Genomic DNA, 18,835 nt, shown 5'->3' with positions numbered 1-18,835 from the left:
TCCACTGGGTGTCTGTTGATAAATCAAGGTGTGAACGTCTCCCCTCAGTAGGGAGCCGAGCAATCCATGCTGTCCATGCTCTAGCACGATCGCACCAAGAGGGACCGTAAAAAGGTGTGGGGTCTTACTCTTATTCCACTGGGTGTCTGTTGATAAATCAAGGTGTGAACGTCTCCCCTCGGTAGGGAGCCCAGCAATCCATGCTGTCCATGCTCTAGCACTAAAGCACCAAGAGGGACCGTAAGAAGGTGTGGGGGGGTCTGACTCTCATTCCACTGGGTGTCTGTTGATAAATCAAGGTGTGAACGTCTCCCCTCAGTAGGGAGCCCAGCAATCCATGCTGTCCATCCTCTAGCACGATCGCACCAAGAGGGACCGTAAGAAGGTGTGGGGGGTCTGACTCTTATTCCACTGTTCGTCTGTTGATGAATCAAGGTGTGAACGTCTCCCCGCAGTAGGGAGCCGAGCAATCCATGCTGTCCATGCTCTAGCACTAAAGCACCAAGAGGGACCGTAAGAAGGTGTGGGGTCTGACTCTTATTCCACTGGGTGTCTGTTGATAAATGAAGGTGTGAACGTCTCCCCTCAGTAGGGAGCCCAGCAATCCATGCTGTCCATCCTCTAGAACGATCGCACCAAGAGGGACCGTAAGAAGGTGTGGGGGGTCTGACTCTTATTCCACTGTTCGTCTGTTGATGAATCAAGGTGTGAACGTCTCCCCGCAGTAGGGAGCCGAGCAATCCATGCTGTCCATGCTCTAGCACTAAAGCACCAAGAGGGACCGTAAGAAGGTGTGGGGGGTCTGACTCTTATTCCACTGTTCGTCTGTTGATAAATCAAGGTGTGAACGTCTCCCCTGAGTAGGGGAGCCGAGCAATCCATGCTGTCCATCCGCTATCACTATAGCACCAAGCAGGACCGTAAGAAGGTGTGGGGGGTCTGACTCTTATTCCACTGGGTGTCTGTTGATACATCAAGGTGTGAACGTCTCCCCTCAGTAGGGAGCCCAGCAATCCATGCTGTCCATGCTCTAGCACTAAAGCACCAAGAGGGACCGTAAGAAGGTGCGGGGTCTGACTCTTATTCCACTGGGCGTCTGTTGATGAATCAAGGTGTGAACGTCTCCCCTCAGTAGGGAGCCCAGCAATCCATGCTGTCCATGCTCTAGCACTAAAGCACCAAGAGGGACCGTAAGAAGGTGTGGGGTCTGACTCTTATTCCACTGGGTGTCTGTTGATGAATCAAGGTGTGAACGTCTCCCCGCAGTAGGGAGCCGAGCAATCCATGCTGTCCATGCTCTAGAACGATAGCACCAAGCGGGGACCGTAAGAAGGTGTGGGGTCTGACTCTTATTCCACTGGGTGTCTGTTGATAAATCAAGGTGTGAACGTCTCCCCTCAGTAGGGAGCCCAGCAATCCATGCTGTCCATCCTCTAGAACGATCGCACCAAGAGGGACCGTAAGAAGGTGTGGGGTCTGACTCTTATTCCACTGGGTGTCGGTTGATAAATGAAGGTGTGAACGTCTCCCCTGAGTAGGGGAGCCCAGCAATCCATGCTGTCCATCCTCTAGCACGATCGCACCAAGAGGGACCGTAAGAAGGTGTGGGGGGGTCTGACTCTTATTCCACTGGGTGTCTGTTGATAAATCAAGGTGTGAACGTCTCCCCTCAGTAGGGAGCCGAGCAATCCATGCTGTCCATGCTCTAGCACGATCGCACCAAGAGGGACCGTAAAAAGGTGTGGGGTCTTACTCTTATTCCACTGGGTGTCTGTTGATAAATCAAGGTGTGAACGTCTCCCCTCGGTAGGGAGCCCAGCAATCCATGCTGTCCATCCTCTAGCACGATCGCACCAAGAGGGACCGTAAGAAGGTGTGGGGGGGTCTGACTCTTATTCCACTGGGTGTCTGTTGATAAATCAAGGTGTGAACGTCTCCCCTCAGTAGGGAGCCGAGCAATCCATGCTGTCCATGCTCTAGCACGATCGCACCAAGAGGGACCGTAAAAAGGTGTGGGGTCTTACTCTTATTCCACTGGGTGTCTGTTGATAAATCAAGGTGTGAACGTCTCCCCTCGGTAGGGAGCCCAGCAATCCATGCTGTCCATCCTCTAGCACGATCGCACCAAGAGGGACCGTAAGAAGGTGTGGGGGGGTCTGACTCTTATTCCACTGGGTGTCTGTTGATAAATCAAGGTGTGAACGTCTCCCCTCAGTAGGGAGCCCAGCAATCCATGCTGTCCATGCTCTAGCACGATCGCACCAAGAGGGACCGTAAAAAGGTGTGGGGTCTTACTCTTATTCCACTGGGTGTCTGTTGATAAATCAAGGTGTGAACGTCTCCCCTCGGTAGGGAGCCCAGCAATCCATGCTGTCCATCCTCTAGCACGATCGCACCAAGAGGGACCGTAAGAAGGTGTGGGGGGGTCTGACTCTTATTCCACTGGGTGTCTGTTGATAAATCAAGGTGTGAACGTCTTCCCTCAGTAGGGGAGCCCAGCAATCCATGCTGTCCATGCTCTAGAACGATAGCACCAAGCGGGGACCGTAAGAAGGTGTGGGGTCTGACTCTTATTCCACTGGGTGTCTGTTGATAAATCAAGGTGTGAACGTCTCCCCTCAGTAGGGAGCCCAGCAATCCATGCTGTCCATCCTCTAGAACGATCGCACCAAGAGGGACCGTAAGAAGGTGTGGGGTCTGACTCTTATTCCACTGGGTGTCTGTTGATAAATGAAGGTGTGAACGTCTCCCCTCAGTAGGGAGCCCAGCAATCCATGCTGTCCATCCTCTAGAACGATCGCACCAAGAGGGACCGTAAGAAGGTGTGGGGGGTCTGACTCTTATTCCACTGTTCGTCTGTTGATAAATCAAGGTGTGAACGTCTCCCCTGAGTAGGGGAGCCGAGCAATCCATGCTGTCCATCCGCTATCACTATAGCACCAAGCAGGACCGTAAAAAGGTGTGGGGGGTCTGACTCTTATTCCACTGGGTGTCTGTTGATACATCAAGGTGTGAACGTCTCCCCTCAGTAGGGAGCCCAGCAATCCATGCTGTCCATGCTCTAGCACTAAAGCACCAAGAGGGACCGTAAGAAGGTGTGGGGTCTGACTCTTATTCCACTGTCTGTTGATAAATGAAAGTGTGAACGTCTCCCCTCGGTAGGGAGCCCAGCAATCCATGCTGTCCATCCTCTAGCACGATCGCACCAAGAGGGACCGTAAGAAGGTGTGGGGGGTCTGACTCTTATTCCACTGGGTGTCTGTTGATAAATGAAGGTGTGAACGTCTCCCCTCAGTAGGGAGCCCAGCAATCCATGCTGTCCATGCTCTAGAACGATAGCACCAAGAGGGACCGTAAGAAGGTGTGGGGGGTCTGACTCTTATTCCACTGTTCGTCTGTTGATAAATCAAGGTGTGAACGTCTCCCCTGAGTAGGGGAGCCGAGCAATCCATGCTGTCCATCCGCTATCACTATAGCACCAAGCAGGACCGTAAGAAGGTGTGGGGGGTCTGACTCTTATTCCACTGGGTGTCTGTTGATACATCAAGGTGTGAACGTCTCCCCTCAGTAGGGAGCCCAGCAATCCATGCTGTCCATGCTCTAGCACTAAAGCACCAAGAGGGACCGTAAGAAGGTGCGGGGTCTGACTCTTATTCCACTGGGCGTCTGTTGATGAATCAAGGTGTGAACGTCTCCCCTCAGTAGGGAGCCCAGCAATCCATGCTGTCCATGCTCTAGCACTAAAGCACCAAGAGGGACCGTAAGAAGGTGTGGGGTCTGACTCTTATTCCACTGTCTGTTGATAAATGAAAGTGTGAACGTCTCCCCTCGGTAGGGAGCCCAGCAATCCATGCTGGCCATCCTCTAGCACGATCGCACCAAGAGGGACCGTAAGAAGGTGTGGGGGGGTCTGACTCTTATTCCACTGGGTGTCTGTTGATAAATGAAGGTGTGAACGTCTCCCCTCAGTACGGGAGTCCAGCAATCCATGCTGTCCATGCTCTAGCACGATCGCACCAAGCGGGGACCGTAAGAAGGTGTGGGGGGGTCTGACTCTTATTCCACTGGGTGTCTGTTGATAAATCAAGGTGTGAACGTCTCCCCTCAGTAGGGAGCCCAGCAATCCATGCTGTCCATCCTCTAGAACGATCGCACCAAGAGGGACCGTAAGAAGGTGTGGGGGGTCTGACTCTTATTCCACTAGGTGTCTGTTGATAAATCAAGGTGTGAACGCCTCCCCTCAGTAGGGAGCCCAGCAATCCATGCTGTCCATGCTCTAGAACGATAGCACCAAGAGGGACCGTAAGAAGGTGCGGGGGGGTCTGACTCTTATTCCACTGGGCGTCTGTTGATGAATCAAGGTGTGAACGCCTCCCCTCAGTAGGGAGCCCAGCAATCCATGCTGTCCATCCTCTAGCACGATCGCACCAAGAGGGACCGTAAGAAGGTGTGGGGGGGTCTGACTCTTATTCCACTGGGTGTCTGTTGATAAATCAAGGTGTGAACGTCTCCCCTCAGTAGGGAGCCCAGCAATCCATGCTGTCCATCCTCTAGCACGATCGCACCAAGAGGGACCCTAAGAAGGTGTGGGGGTCTGACTCTCATTCCACTGGGTGTCTGTTGATAAATCAAGGTGTGAACGTCTCCCCTCAGTAGGGAGCCCAGCAATCCATGCTGTCCATGCTCTAGCACTAAAGCACCAAGAGGGACCGTAAGAAGGTGTGGGGGGGTCTGACTCTTATTCCACTGGGTGTCTGTTGATAAATCAAGGTGTGAACGTCTCCCCTCAGTAGGGAGCCCAGCAATCCATGCTGTCCATCCTCTAGAACGATCGCACCAAGAGGGACCGTAAGAAGGTGTGGGGGGTCTGACTCTTATTCCACTGTTCGTCTGTTGATAAATCAAGGTGTGAACGTCTCCCCTGAGTAGGGGAGCCGAGCAATCCATGCTGTCCATCCGCTATTACTATAGCACCAAGCAGGACCGTAAGAAGGTGTGGGGGGTCTGACTCTTATTCCACTGGGTGTCTGTTGATACATCAAGGTGTGAACGTCTCCCCTCAGTAGGGAGCCCAGCAATCCATGCTGTCCATCCGCTATCACTATAGCACCAAGAGGGACCGTAAGAAGGTGTGGGGGTCTGACTCTTATTCCACTGGGTGTCTGTTGATAAATGAAGGTGTGAACGTCTCCCCTCAGTAGGGAGCCCAGCAATCCATGCTGTCCATCCTCTAGAACGATCGCACCAAGAGGGACCGTAAGAAGGTGTGGGGGTCTGACTCTTATTCCACTGTTCGTCTGTTGATAAATCAAGGTGTGAACGTCTCCCCTGAGTAGGGGAGCCGAGCAATCCATGCTGTCCATCCGCTATCACTATAGCACCAAGCAGGACCGTAAGAAGGTGTGGGGGGTCTGACTCTTATTCCACTGGGTGTCTGTTGATACATCAAGGTGTGAACGTCTCCCCTCAGTAGGGAGCCCAGCAATCCATGCTGTCCATGCTCTAGCACTAAAGCACCAAGAGGGACCGTAAGAAGGTGCGGGGTCTGACTCTTATTCCACTGGGCGTCTGTTGATGAATCAAGGTGTGAACGTCTCCCCTCAGTAGGGAGCCCAGCAATCCATGCTGTCCATGCTCTAGCACTAAATCACCAAGAGGGACCGTAAGAAGGTGTGGGGTCTGACTCTTATTCCACTGTCTGTTGATAAATGAAAGTGTGAACGTCTCCCCTCGGTAGGGAGCCCAGCAATCCATGCTGTCCATGCTCTAGCACTAAAGCACCAAGAGGGACCGTAAGAAGGTGTGGGGGGGTCTGACTCTTATTCCACTGTCTGTTGATAAATGAAGGTGTGAACGTCTCCCCTCAGTAGGGAGCCCAGCAATCCATGCTGTCCATCCTCTAGCACGATCGCACCAAGAGGGACCGTAAGAAGGTGTGTGGGGGTCTGACTCTTATTCCACTGGGTGTCTGTTGATAAATGAAGGTGTGAACGTCTCCCCTCAGTAGGGAGCCCAGCAATCCATGCTGTCCATGCTCTAGAACGATAGCACCAAGCGGGGACCGTAAGAAGGTGTGGGGGGGTCTGACTCTTATTCCACTGGGTGTCTGTTGATAAATCAAGGTGTGAACGTCTCCACTCAGTAGGGAGCCCAGCAATCCATGCTGTCCATCCTCTAGAACGATCGCACCAAGAGGGACCGTAAGAAGGTGTGGGGGGTCTGACTCTTATTCTACTGTTCGTCTGTTGATAAATCAAGGTGTGAACGTCTCCCCTGAGTAGGGGAGCCGAGCAATCCATGCTGTCCATCCGCTATCACTATAGCACCAAGCAGGACCGTAAGAAGGTGTGGGGTCTGACTCTTATTCCACTGGGTGTCTGTTGATACATCAAGGTGTGAACGTCTCCCCTCAGTAGGGAGCCCAGCAATCCATGCTGTCCATGCTCTAGCACTAGAGCACCAAGAGGGACCGTAAGAAGGTGCGGGGTCTGACTCTTATTCCACTGGGCGTCTGTTGATGAATCAAGGTGTGAACGCCTCCCCTCAGTAGGGAGCCCAGCAATCCATGCTGTCCATGCTCTAGCACTAAAGCACCAAGAGGGACCGTAAGAAGGTGCGGGGTCTGACTCTTATTCCACTGCGTGTCTGTTGATACATCAAGGTGTGAACGTCTCCCCTCAGTAGGGAGCCCAGCAATCCATGCTGTCCATGCTCTAGCACTAAAGCACCAAGAGGGACCGTAAGAAGGTGTGGGGTCTGACTCTTATTCCACTGTCTGTTGATAAATGAAAGTGTGAACGTCTCCCCTCGGTAGGGAGCCCAGCAATCCATGCTGTCCATCCTCTAGCACGATCGCACCAAGAGGGACCGTAAGAAGGTGTGGGGGGGTCTGACTCTCATTCCACTGGGTGTCTGTTGATAAATCAAGGTGTGAACGTCTCCCCTCAGTAGGGAGCCCAGCAATCCATGCTGTCCATCCTCTAGCACGATCGCACCAAGAGGGACCGTAAGAAGGTGTGGGGGGTCTGACTCTTATTCCACTGTTCGTCTGTTGATGAATCAAGGTGTGAACGTCTCCCCGCAGTAGGGAGCCGAGCAATCCATGCTGTCCATGCTCTAGCACTAAAGCACCAAGAGGGACCGTAAGAAGGTGTGGGGTCTGACTCTTATTCCACTGGGTGTCTGTTGATAAATGAAGGCGTGAACGTCTCCCCTCAGTACGGGAGCCCAGCAATCCATGCTGTCCATCCTCTAGCACGATCGCACCAAGAGGGACCGTAAGAAGGTGTGGGGGGGTCTGACTCTTATTCCACTGGGTGTCTGTTGATAAATCAAGGTGTGAACGTCTCCCCTCAGTAGGGAGCCGAGCAATCCATGCTGTCCATGCTCTAGCACGATCGCACCAAGAGGGACCGTAAAAAGGTGTGGGGTCTTACTCTTATTCCACTGGGTGTCTGTTGATAAATCAAGGTGTGAACGTCTCCCCTCGGTAGGGAGCCCAGCAATCCATGCTGTCCATGCTCTAGCACTAAAGCACCAAGAGGGACCGTAAGAAGGTGCGGGGTCTGACTCTTATTCCACTGCGTGTCTGTTGATACATCAAGGTGTGAACGTCTCCCCTCAGTAGGGAGCCCAGCAATCCATGCTGTCCATGCTCTAGAACGATAGCACCAAGCGGGGACCGTAAGAAGGTGCGGGGTCTGACTCTTATTCCACTGGGTGTCTGTTGATACATCAAGGTGTGAACGTCTCCCCTCAGTAGGGAGCCCAGCAATCCATGCTGTCCATGCTCTAGCACTAAAGCACCAAGAGGGACCGTAAGAAGGTGTGGGGTCTGACTCTTATTCCACTGTCTGTTGATAAATGAAAGTGTGAACGTCTCCCCTCGGTAGGGAGCCCAGCAATCCATGCTGTCCATCCTCTAGCACGATCGCACCAAGAGGGACCGTAAGAAGGTGTGGGGGGTCTGACTCTTATTCCACTGGGTGTCTGTTGATAAATGAAGGTGTGAACGTCTCCCCTCAGTAGGGAGCCCAGCAATCCATGCTGTCCATGCTCTAGAACGATAGCACCAAGCGGGGACCGTAAGAAGGTGTGGGGGGTCTGACTCTTATTCCACTGTTCGTCTGTTGATAAATCAAGGTGTGAACGTCTCCCCTCAGTAGGGAGCCCAGCAATCCATGCTGTCCATCCGCTATCACTATAGCACCAAGCAGGACCGTAAGAAGGTGTGGGGGGTCTGACTCTTATTCCACTGGGTGTCTGTTGATACATCAAGGTGTGAACGTCTCCCCTCAGTAGGGAGCCCAGCAATCCATGCTGTCCATGCTCTAGCACTAAAGCACCAAGAGGGACCGTAAGAAGGTGTGGGGGGGTCTGACTCTCATTCCACTGGGTGTCTGTTGATAAATCAAGGTGTGAACGTCTCCCCTCAGTAGGGAGCCCAGCAATCCATGCTGTCCATCCTCTAGAACGATCGCACCAAGAGGGACCGTAAGAAGGTGTGGGGGGTCTGACTCTTATTCCACTGTTCGTCTGTTGATGAATCAAGGTGTGAACGTCTCCCCGCAGTAGGGAGCCGAGCAATCCATGCTGTCCATGCTCTAGCACTAAAGCACCAAGAGGGACCGTAAGAAGGTGTGGGGGGTCTGACTCTTATTCCACTGTTCGTCTGTTGATAAATCAAGGTGTGAACGTCTCCCCTGAGTAGGGGAGCCGAGCAATCCATGCTGTCCATCCGCTATCACTATAGCACCAAGCAGGACCGTAAGAAGGTGTGGGGGGTCTGACTCTTATTCCACTGGGTGTCTGTTGATACATCAAGGTGTGAACGTCTCCCCTCAGTAGGGAGCCCAGCAATCCATGCTGTCCATGCTCTAGCACTAAAGCACCAAGAGGGACCGTAAGAAGGTGCGGGGTCTGACTCTTATTCCACTGGGCGTCTGTTGATGAATCAAGGTGTGAACGTCTCCCCTCAGTAGGGAGCCCAGCAATCCATGCTGTCCATGCTCTAGCACTAAAGCACCAAGAGGGACCGTAAGAAGGTGTGGGGTCTGACTCTTATTCCACTGGGTGTCTGTTGATGAATCAAGGTGTGAACGTCTCCCCGCAGTAGGGAGCCGAGCAATCCATGCTGTCCATGCTCTAGAACGATAGCACCAAGCGGGGACCGTAAGAAGGTGTGGGGTCTGACTCTTATTCCACTGGGTGTCTGTTGATAAATCAAGGTGTGAACGTCTCCCCTCAGTAGGGAGCCCAGCAATCCATGCTGTCCATCCTCTAGAACGATCGCACCAAGAGGGACCGTAAGAAGGTGTGGGGTCTGACTCTTATTCCACTGGGTGTCGGTTGATAAATGAAGGTGTGAACGTCTCCCCTGAGTAGGGGAGCCCAGCAATCCATGCTGTCCATCCTCTAGCACGATCGCACCAAGAGGGACCGTAAGAAGGTGTGGGGGGGTCTGACTCTTATTCCACTGGGTGTCTGTTGATAAATCAAGGTGTGAACGTCTCCCCTCAGTAGGGAGCCGAGCAATCCATGCTGTCCATGCTCTAGCACGATCGCACCAAGAGGGACCGTAAAAAGGTGTGGGGTCTTACTCTTATTCCACTGGGTGTCTGTTGATAAATCAAGGTGTGAACGTCTCCCCTGAGTAGGGAGCCCAGCAATCCATGCTGTCCATCCGCTATCACTATAGCACCAAGCGGGGACCGTAAGAAGGTGTGGGGGGGTCTGACTCTTATTCCACTGGGTGTCTGTTGATAAATCAAGGTGTGAACGTCTCCCCTCAGTAGGGAGCCCAGCAATCCATGCTGTCCATGCTCTAGCACGATCGCACCAAGAGGGACCGTAAAAAGGTGTGGGGTCTTACTCTTATTCCACTGGGTGTCTGTTGATAAATCAAGGTGTGAACGTCTCCCCTCGGTAGGGAGCCCAGCAATCCATGCTGTCCATCCTCTAGCACGATCGCACCAAGAGGGACCGTAAGAAGGTGTGGGGGGGTCTGACTCTTATTCCACTGGGTGTCTGTTGATAAATCAAGGTGTGAACGTCTTCCCTCAGTAGGGGAGCCCAGCAATCCATGCTGTCCATGCTCTAGAACGATAGCACCAAGCGGGGACCGTAAGAAGGTGTGGGGTCTGACTCTTATTCCACTGGGTGTCTGTTGATAAATCAAGGTGTGAACGTCTCCCCTCAGTAGGGAGCCCAGCAATCCATGCTGTCCATCCTCTAGAACGATCGCACCAAGAGGGACCGTAAGAAGGTGTGGGGTCTGACTCTTATTCCACTGGGTGTCTGTTGATAAATGAAGGTGTGAACGTCTCCCCTCAGTAGGGAGCCCAGCAATCCATGCTGTCCATCCTCTAGAACGATCGCACCAAGAGGGACCGTAAGAAGGTGTGGGGGGTCTGACTCTTATTCCACTGTTCGTCTGTTGATAAATCAAGGTGTGAACGTCTCCCCTGAGTAGGGGAGCCGAGCAATCCATGCTGTCCATCCGCTATCACTATAGCACCAAGCAGGACCGTAAAAAGGTGTGGGGGGTCTGACTCTTATTCCACTGGGTGTCTGTTGATACATCAAGGTGTGAACGTCTCCCCTCAGTAGGGAGCCCAGCAATCCATGCTGTCCATGCTCTAGCACTAAAGCACCAAGAGGGACCGTAAGAAGGTGTGGGGTCTGACTCTTATTCCACTGTCTGTTGATAAATGAAAGTGTGAACGTCTCCCCTCGGTAGGGAGCCCAGCAATCCATGCTGTCCATCCTCTAGCACGATCGCACCAAGAGGGACCGTAAGAAGGTGTGGGGGGTCTGACTCTTATTCCACTGGGTGTCTGTTGATAAATGAAGGTGTGAACGTCTCCCCTCAGTAGGGAGCCCAGCAATCCATGCTGTCCATGCTCTAGAACGATAGCACCAAGCGGGGACCGTAAGAAGGTGTGGGGGGTCTGACTCTTATTCCACTGTTCGTCTGTTGATAAATCAAGGTGTGAACGTCTCCCCTCAGTAGGGAGCCCAGCAATCCATGCTGTCCATCCGCTATCACTATAGCACCAAGCAGGACCGTAAGAAGGTGTGGGGGGTCTGACTCTTATTCCACTGTCTGTTGATAAATGAAGGTGTGAACGTCTCCCCTCAGTAGGGAGCCCAGCAATCCATGCTGTCCATGCTCTAGAACGATAGCACCAAGCGGGGACCGTAAGAAGGTGTGGGGTCTGACTCTTATTCCACTGGGTGTCTGTTGATAAATCAAGGTGTGAACGCCTCCCCTCAGTAGGGAGCCCAGCAATCCATGCTGTCCATGCTCTAGAACGATAGCACCAAGCGGGGACCGTAAGAAGGTGCGGGGTCTGACTCTTATTCCACTGTCTGTTGATAAATCTAGGCATGAATGTCTCCCCTCAGTACGGAGTCCAGCAATCCATGCTGTCCATCCTCTAGCACTACAGCACCAAGAGGGACCGTAAGAAGGTGTGGGGGGTCTGACTCTTATTCCACTGTCTGTTGATAAATCTAGGCATGAACGTCTCCCCTCAGTACGGAGTCCAGCAATCCATGCTGTCCATGCTCTAGCACTACAGCACCAAGAGGGACCGTAAGAAGGTGGGGGGGGGGGGGGGTCTGACTCTTATTCCACTGTGCGTCTGTTGATAAATCAAGGTGTGAACGTCTCCCCTCAGTAGGGAGCCCAGCAATCCATGCTGTCCATCCTCTAGCACCAAAGCATCAAGAGGGACCGTAAGAAGGTGTGGGGGGTCTGACTCTTATTCCACTGGGTGTCTGTTGATAAATCAAGGTGTGAACGTCTCCCCTGAGTAGGGAGCCCAGCAATCCATGCTGTCCATCCTCTAGAACGATCGCACCAAGAGGGACCGTAAGAAGGTGTGGGGGGTCTGACTCTTATTCCACTGGGTGTCTGTTGATAGATCAATGTGTGAACGTCTCCCCTTATTTTGCTGTGTATTCTGCTCGTGCCTAGGAAGATGTGGTTGTCATGGTGGTGGACCCATCCCCCAAATCCCTCACCTTCCAAGCAGTGGTATGTCATGAAGGTGTAAGGGGCTGACTCTTATTCACTGTGTGTGAGATCAGTGTAGATGTGAAGATCTGGACCTCGGTGTGCTGTGTATTCTCTCACAGTCGATCATGAAATGGGGTTGGGCCCTTGTAAAGAGGGGACAAGGCTTGGCTGCAGAAACCAATGTATACCATGAAAAAATTGCCTAACCCGCTAACTTAAGACATTTTTAAACTCGATAAAATTGCATCCGTCAGTCAGTCCCCGCAAATAAATTGCATAACATTCAATGAACACACTTTCTTCCTTTTTCTATACTTGGGTTTGTGAAAACCATAAACCAGAGCACAGTTTCTGAATGTCCTTCCTTTTCTTGACAAAAGTTCAAGACTTGCCGCATATCGAACATGAGATAATGTGCTTGAACCCATGTGAGTGCTTGTGAATGTAACCCAACAAGGTGACAAAATCTTTTGCCAATTATGAATTCTTAAATTACAATGAAAACAGGAAACACGGTGAGTTGGAACACTAGTCCAAGTAGTTAAATTTGCACACATAGTAAGAGAAAACTGCGGCATCAATCACTAAACCACTATAAATATACAAAAGGGGCAACATCTATGTCAAACAGGACATGACAACAGGCCCCTGTCCCCGTGCATATCCACATCCCCAGGGTTCGCTGGAGCTGATACACTCAACATTACAAGAGCTACTGCCCCATCCCGTACCCTAAGTTGCCTGATATAAATAAACACCTGACTATGTTAGGACCTACACCCAAAGTAAACAGTTGACATACATGTACGGTATATTAGGGACAGTTGTTAACGTTAATAATAAGGTTTATTGTGATATACTTGCACACTCAATGTAACCGTGAGTTCCCGTCGGGACATTCATGTTGCACTACTTCGCTATTGTACAAATTATGTTGTCTATATATCCCTTTCCATATCAACGCTCTATTAGCAATTGCATGACAGAATGTTTGCACAATTTATACTGTATAGAATTGATATACAAACTCATGAAAAAGCAATAAGCAGTATTTAAAAATAAAAATGTACAAGAGGAGCAAGATATGGACGGGGAAGAGAAGAGCCCAGCTGCTCATTTCTCTTGCCCTTCCACCAGAGTATTTCAAAACATTTTTCAGTCTAAGTTTGTTTGCTCAAATGCTGTTGAGGTGTTTGGACTTCTGACCTCTGGAGTTCTCCTCAGGGCATGGAAACATGGGATGGTGTGGTCGTCTTATTTTCTGGAAAACCACATGCAAGGCATCAAATTGCTTTATTGTTGACCTCTGAGGCGGAAGCCGGAGGACTGTATTTTGCTCTGTTTTTAAAAAATTTACCTGCATTTGTCACTGCTTTTTAAAAACGAACTCACCTTCGCTTGAAGCGCTTGCTAAACGCGCCGAGCAGCCCTCCTGACAAACCCTGATACAGCGGATCTTATCGCTGAGACAGGGAAACCCCTCTAACCGCCATCGCGGATCGAAGGCGTAGACACGCCCACAACGAGGCCACGCCCACTCCGAGCACTACTTAAACGCTGATTGAAAGCGCTCCTCATTATTATTGTTGACCTCTGAGGCGGAAGCCGGAGGACTGTATTTTGCTCTGTTTTTAAAAAATTTACCTGCATTTGTCACTGCTTTTTAAAAACGAACTCACCTTCGCTTGAAGCGCTTGCTAAACGCGCCGAGCAGCCCTCCTGACAAACCCTGATACAGCGGATCTTATCGCTGAGACAGGGAAACCCCTCTAACCGCCATCACGGCTCGAAGGCGTAGACACGCCCACAACGAGGCCACGCCCACTCCGAGCACTACTTAAACGCTGATTGAAAGCGCTCCTCATTATTATTGTTGACCTCTGAGGCGGAAGCCGGAGGACTGTATTTTGCTCTGTTTTTAAAAAATGTACCTGCATTTGTCACTGCTTTTTAAAAAACGAACTCACCTTCGCTTGAAGCGCTTGCTAAACGCGCCGAGCAGCCCTCCTGACAAACCCTGATACAGCGGATCTTATCGCTGAGACAGGGAAACCCCTCTAACCGCCATCGCGGCTCGAAGGCGTAGACACGCCCACAACGAGGCCACGCCCACTCCGAGCACTACTTAAACGCTGATTGAAAGCGCTCCTCATTATTATTGTTGACCTCTGAGGCGGAAGCCGGAGGACTGTATTTTGCTCTGTTTTTAAAAAATTTACCTGCATTTGTCACTGCTTTTTAAAAACGAACTCACCTTCGCTTGAAGCGCTTGCTAAACGCGCCGAGCAGCCCTCCTGACAAACCCTGATACAGCGGATCTTATCGCTGAGACAGGGAAACCCCTCTAACCGCCATCGCGGCTCGAAGGCGTAGACACGCCCACAACGAGGCCACGCCCTCCCCCTCCCCGCCTCAAATGTGTCGGCCATACCAGCGCAGCGGACGAGCGCAGCGGGAGCGCCGTTTGCGCGCCGAAGGCGCGCATAAGGCAAGCCCGTCTGCGCCCGTCCGCGCTCGGCCGGGCTCAGGGTCAGAACCCATGCCGGACCCAGCATCCAGTAGGGTAAGCTATTCGCGTCGGGACCTCCTCAGTCTCAGACCCTCCAACGACAGTTCATGCAATTATGTTCACGGGCTAGAAGGACCATTTTTTAACTGTTCACTCTGCCGCCCAGCTCAGCTGCAACTCCCTAGGTCAGTCCTCCGACACTGAAACTGGCTACTCTGAATTGTCGCTCACTCCCTATGCATGCGCTGCTCATCAACCACCTAATGGAAGACCACGAGCTAGACATTCTATTCCTCTCTGAAACATGGCTCACGGACCATTCGGATTCAGATGTTGTGCTAGCCCTCCCTCCGGGATTCCTCATCCAGTCCCAACCTCGTCCATCAGGCAGAGGAGGAGGACTGGCCATCATCCACCGGAACTACTTCTCCTGTAGAACCAATGACGCTCATATCCTGGACTCCGAAAGCCTGTACTTCACAATCCAGCTAGCGCCGACTAGCTCATTGTCAGGCCTCCTAGTCTATCGTTCCCCTGGCCAGGCGGGCCCTTTTACCAACGCTCTCCTAGAGTCCATAGCCTCTCAGGCCCACTCCACATCTAACTTCTCGATACTAGGAGACCTCAATATACACTTCGATGACCCCCTAGACACAGGGGCAGTCAAATTGATTTCAGAATTGGCTGCCTATGGTCTCCACCTCACCAACTCTGGAGCCACACACCTCAAAGGCCACTTGCTCGACCCGGTGTTTACTAACATCCCCACCCTCAAAGCCAAAGAGTCCCTCCCCCTCCCGTGGACAGACCACTTCATGGTCCCTCTTCAATTACCAGGAGCCTTTAAGAAACCCCACAAACCCAGGACCTATACCAGGGACAGGGCTTGGTCCAGACTCTCCGCGGAGGAATGGTCCACAACCCTGAACTCTACTACCCCCACCCCTTCGGAAGATCCGGTCACCGCAGATAGTAAATTCAGGGAGTGGATTTCCACATCACTGGACTCCATCCTCCCCATAAAATCCCGTGAGGACAAAAACGGGAAACTAGGTTCAGCCCCCTGGTACACCCCGGAACTACGGTCTCTCCGCAAGAACTGCAAAAAAGCAGAGCGACTATGGAGGAAAGTCGGCTGCACGCCAGCAAGGAAGCCTATCAGAGGTCAGTGAGACTTTACAAGTCAACTCTGAAAATCACTAAAACCTCGCACTACGACACCAGAATAAAAAATTCCACCAACTCGGCAAGAGAATCTTTTCTCATCGCCAAAGAGCTCTTGAAAATACCATCCCCCCCTCCTCCAACACACTCCCAGCGGATAGAAGTGACGAACTGGCAACCTACTTCAATTCCAAAATCGCCCAGATCCTAGCCTCCCTCCCCCCCTCCCTGCCTGCTGAACCCCATGGACCATGATGCATCTACCAACCTTACAGGAAACAGGCATCCTCAGCTGACCGCTTTCAGGGCAGTAACTTTGGACGAAGTAGGCTCAACAATGGCCAAAATGAAAAGCGGCTCCCCACTGGATCCCGCCCCCATTAGATTCCTGAAAACAGTAGCCCCTGCCATCATGCCCACGATCACGGAACTAATAAACATCTCGCTCTCTCAAGGCTCGGTCCCCCCTAGTTGGAAGAGCGTAGTAGTTAAGGCACTTTTAAAAAAACCTCATCTGGACCCCGCCGACATGGCAAACTACCGACCAATCTCACTCCTTCCATGCGTCAGCAAAATGGCAGAGAAACTGGTCAATGGGCAACTGTCTCAGTTTCTAGAATCGAACAACCTTCTGCGGCAGTCCCAAACTGGGTTCCGCCCGGGCCACGGCACAGATACCGCCCTTCTCGCTGTCATCGAAGAGGCAAGGTGCATTCTGGATTCAGGAGGGTCAGTGGCAGTGATCCTCCTGGACCTCAGCGCAGCCTTTGACACGGTTAACCACCGTGTCCTTCTCCATCGGCTGGCCGTTGCAGGGCTCGCAGGCTCCGCGATTACTTGGATAGAATCCTTCCTTTCAGGGCGCTCGTTCCAGGTATGGGATGGCAATTCACACTCTGCCTCCCTCCCCCTCCTGAGCGGAGTCCCCCAGGGGTCCTCATTAAGCCCCACTTTGTTTAATGCCTACATGGCCCCCCTTGAGGATGTCGTCACCCCCTTCGGGATCAAGATAGTAAGTTATGCGGACGACACGCAATTGGTCGTCTCTCTCTCACACCTTGACAAACACCCAGACATCCTACTGAATTGCCTCCAGGAAATTCACCACTGGATGTGCGAGTCATCGCTCAAGCTAAACGGCTCAAAGACAGAAGTCATGCTTCTGGGCAAGCAATGGACATCCATCCCCTCATCGGTCTGGCCAGATGTTTTCGGGGAAGTTCCCACCCCGAAACAAGAAATCAAGACCTTAGGAGTCTGGCTGGAACCCGAGCTGTCGCTGAAAACTCAAGCAGCCAAAACAGCAGGCATCTGTTTCGGGCTCATGCGCTCCATCCGCAAGATCCTCCCACTACTTCTGCCCCTATCTAGGAAACTCCTGGTCCAAGGTCTGATTCTGGCGCGGCTAGACTGCAGTAACATGGTCTACCTAGGAGCTCCGGAAGCCACCATGGCGAAACTTCAGCGCACGCAAAATGCAGCTGCCCGGCTCCTTTTGAATCTCCCTTCCAGAGTCTCAGCCAGACCAGCAATCAAGGCCCTCCACTGTCTCCCTATTCGACAAAGGGTAGAATTTAAGGCCCTGTGCACCGCACACAAACTTCTCAATGGTCTTGGCCCTGCTATCCTGAGAGACCTGGTCACCCCTTACAAAGCCCTCAGATCCCTACGCTCGGACAATGAGCGGCTGGCCAACGTCCCTAGATACAGGAAGGCACGCACCGGCGGCCGTCGCTTTTCTGTAAAAGTCTCCTCCGGATGGAATTCACTTTCTCGCCCTCTGAGGACGGAACCCAGCCATCTCCTGTTCCGGAAAAAATTAAAAACGCTGCTGTTCCCAAAATAAGGTCGCCTGTCCCCTCTGGTCTCTACAAATGTTTAAAGCGCGGGGATGCCTTCGGGTCACCAGGCGCTCTACAAATCGCTAAATAAATAAATAAATATATTGCATGGTAATGACTTCACGAACTCTGAACAAACAGGATCGATCTGTCTCACTTGTTTTTTCTTTGTGTTTTCACGGCGGCAATGTCCTGCTCAGTCATACGGCATTCCGGATAAAACTCCTTTAGAAGCACACCACTGTCTCTTTCGGCTGCTCCCTAACAGTCTCATATGACGTCTTGAGGGGCTTATCACTTCTTTATATGCTATGGCAGTACCACATGAAAGTGTGATGGACTGGCTCTCCCTGCCGTTATATGTGACATAGATAGATATAGGTAAGAAGATGTGAAGGGCTGGCCCTTGCTCTGCTGGGTATTGTCTAGCAACAATCTGTGACACGAGAAAAACCTTTTCTTTTTCTTTCTATAAATGTATCAAAATCATTTATATGTTGTTGTAGAATAGTATATATTTTTAATTTCGATTAATTGATATCATCTATGGAGCAGATGACCTAGGCATTCTAAATAAGCAATGACATTTTACTGCGATTTTAGGAAGATAGTTTTAGCATTATTGTTAGTAAATTTAATTGTATTTTAATACCCACCCGAAATGATATTCAGTTTGGTAGTGTCCTTTGATTATCTAGTTGAATAACGATTAACCTGCATTAGATTCCTCAAGTGTTTCAAAATATCAATTTGATTTGCCATTTAAAATAATTAATATTAAGGTAAGCCATTTTTTAGACCTGTTTTAATATTTGAATTTTGAAGCATTGTGATCTGTATGTGCATTGTTTATGTAGTCTAATTTTTTTCAGTTGGGTTTTAGAGCATATTGTAATGATTTTTAGTATCAATCAATAAACGTACTTACTATGAACTTGTGAAGGACAACTTGTGACTGCTGTGTATCCGGTACTGCTGTGGTGTACTCAGATAGTTGTGATAAAGATCTTCCACAATAGAATAAAAATGTGTCTTCCTTTTTCACTTCACATTTTTAGATCCGGCCATCCATAAGTAAAATGAAAGCGGAGGTTGGAAACCTACGACGCACTGTCAATGTGAAGACCAAGGCCCCCTGGATTCCTCCAGGAAAAACATCACAACCGCCAAAGGATTTTAAGTGGGAGGTACGTGACGCACCGCTCCGCTCCGCACACTCACTCTTTCTTCTGCTTCGCCTGTATGCGTAACTCCCAGCTTCACGCATCCTCAGGGGTGACTGTCTGATGGATGTCCACA

At 51.2% G+C, this 18,835-nt stretch overlaps 1 protein-coding gene across 8 annotated transcripts in view; it reads left to right on the top strand.

The window, feature by feature from the left end:
* ODF2 (outer dense fiber of sperm tails 2) overlaps nucleotides 1-18,835 on the top strand; it is a 433,573-nt gene that overhangs the window by 35,802 nt on the left and 378,936 nt on the right. For all 8 annotated transcript variants that reach the window (XM_085614079.1, XM_085614083.1, XM_085614082.1 and 5 more), the window contains one exon: nucleotides 18,595-18,723. In XM_085614079.1, the coding sequence (XP_085470205.1) occupies nucleotides 18,595-18,723 (129 nt within the window). The remainder of the gene's footprint in view (nucleotides 1-18,594; nucleotides 18,724-18,835) is intronic.

Source organism: Triturus cristatus, chromosome 1_2 (assembly GCF_964204655.1).
Source record: "Triturus cristatus chromosome 1_2, aTriCri1.1, whole genome shotgun sequence".
Classification (NCBI taxonomy): domain Eukaryota; kingdom Metazoa; phylum Chordata; class Amphibia; order Caudata; family Salamandridae; genus Triturus; species Triturus cristatus.
This window is presented reverse-complemented; position numbering and strand designations above follow the sequence as displayed.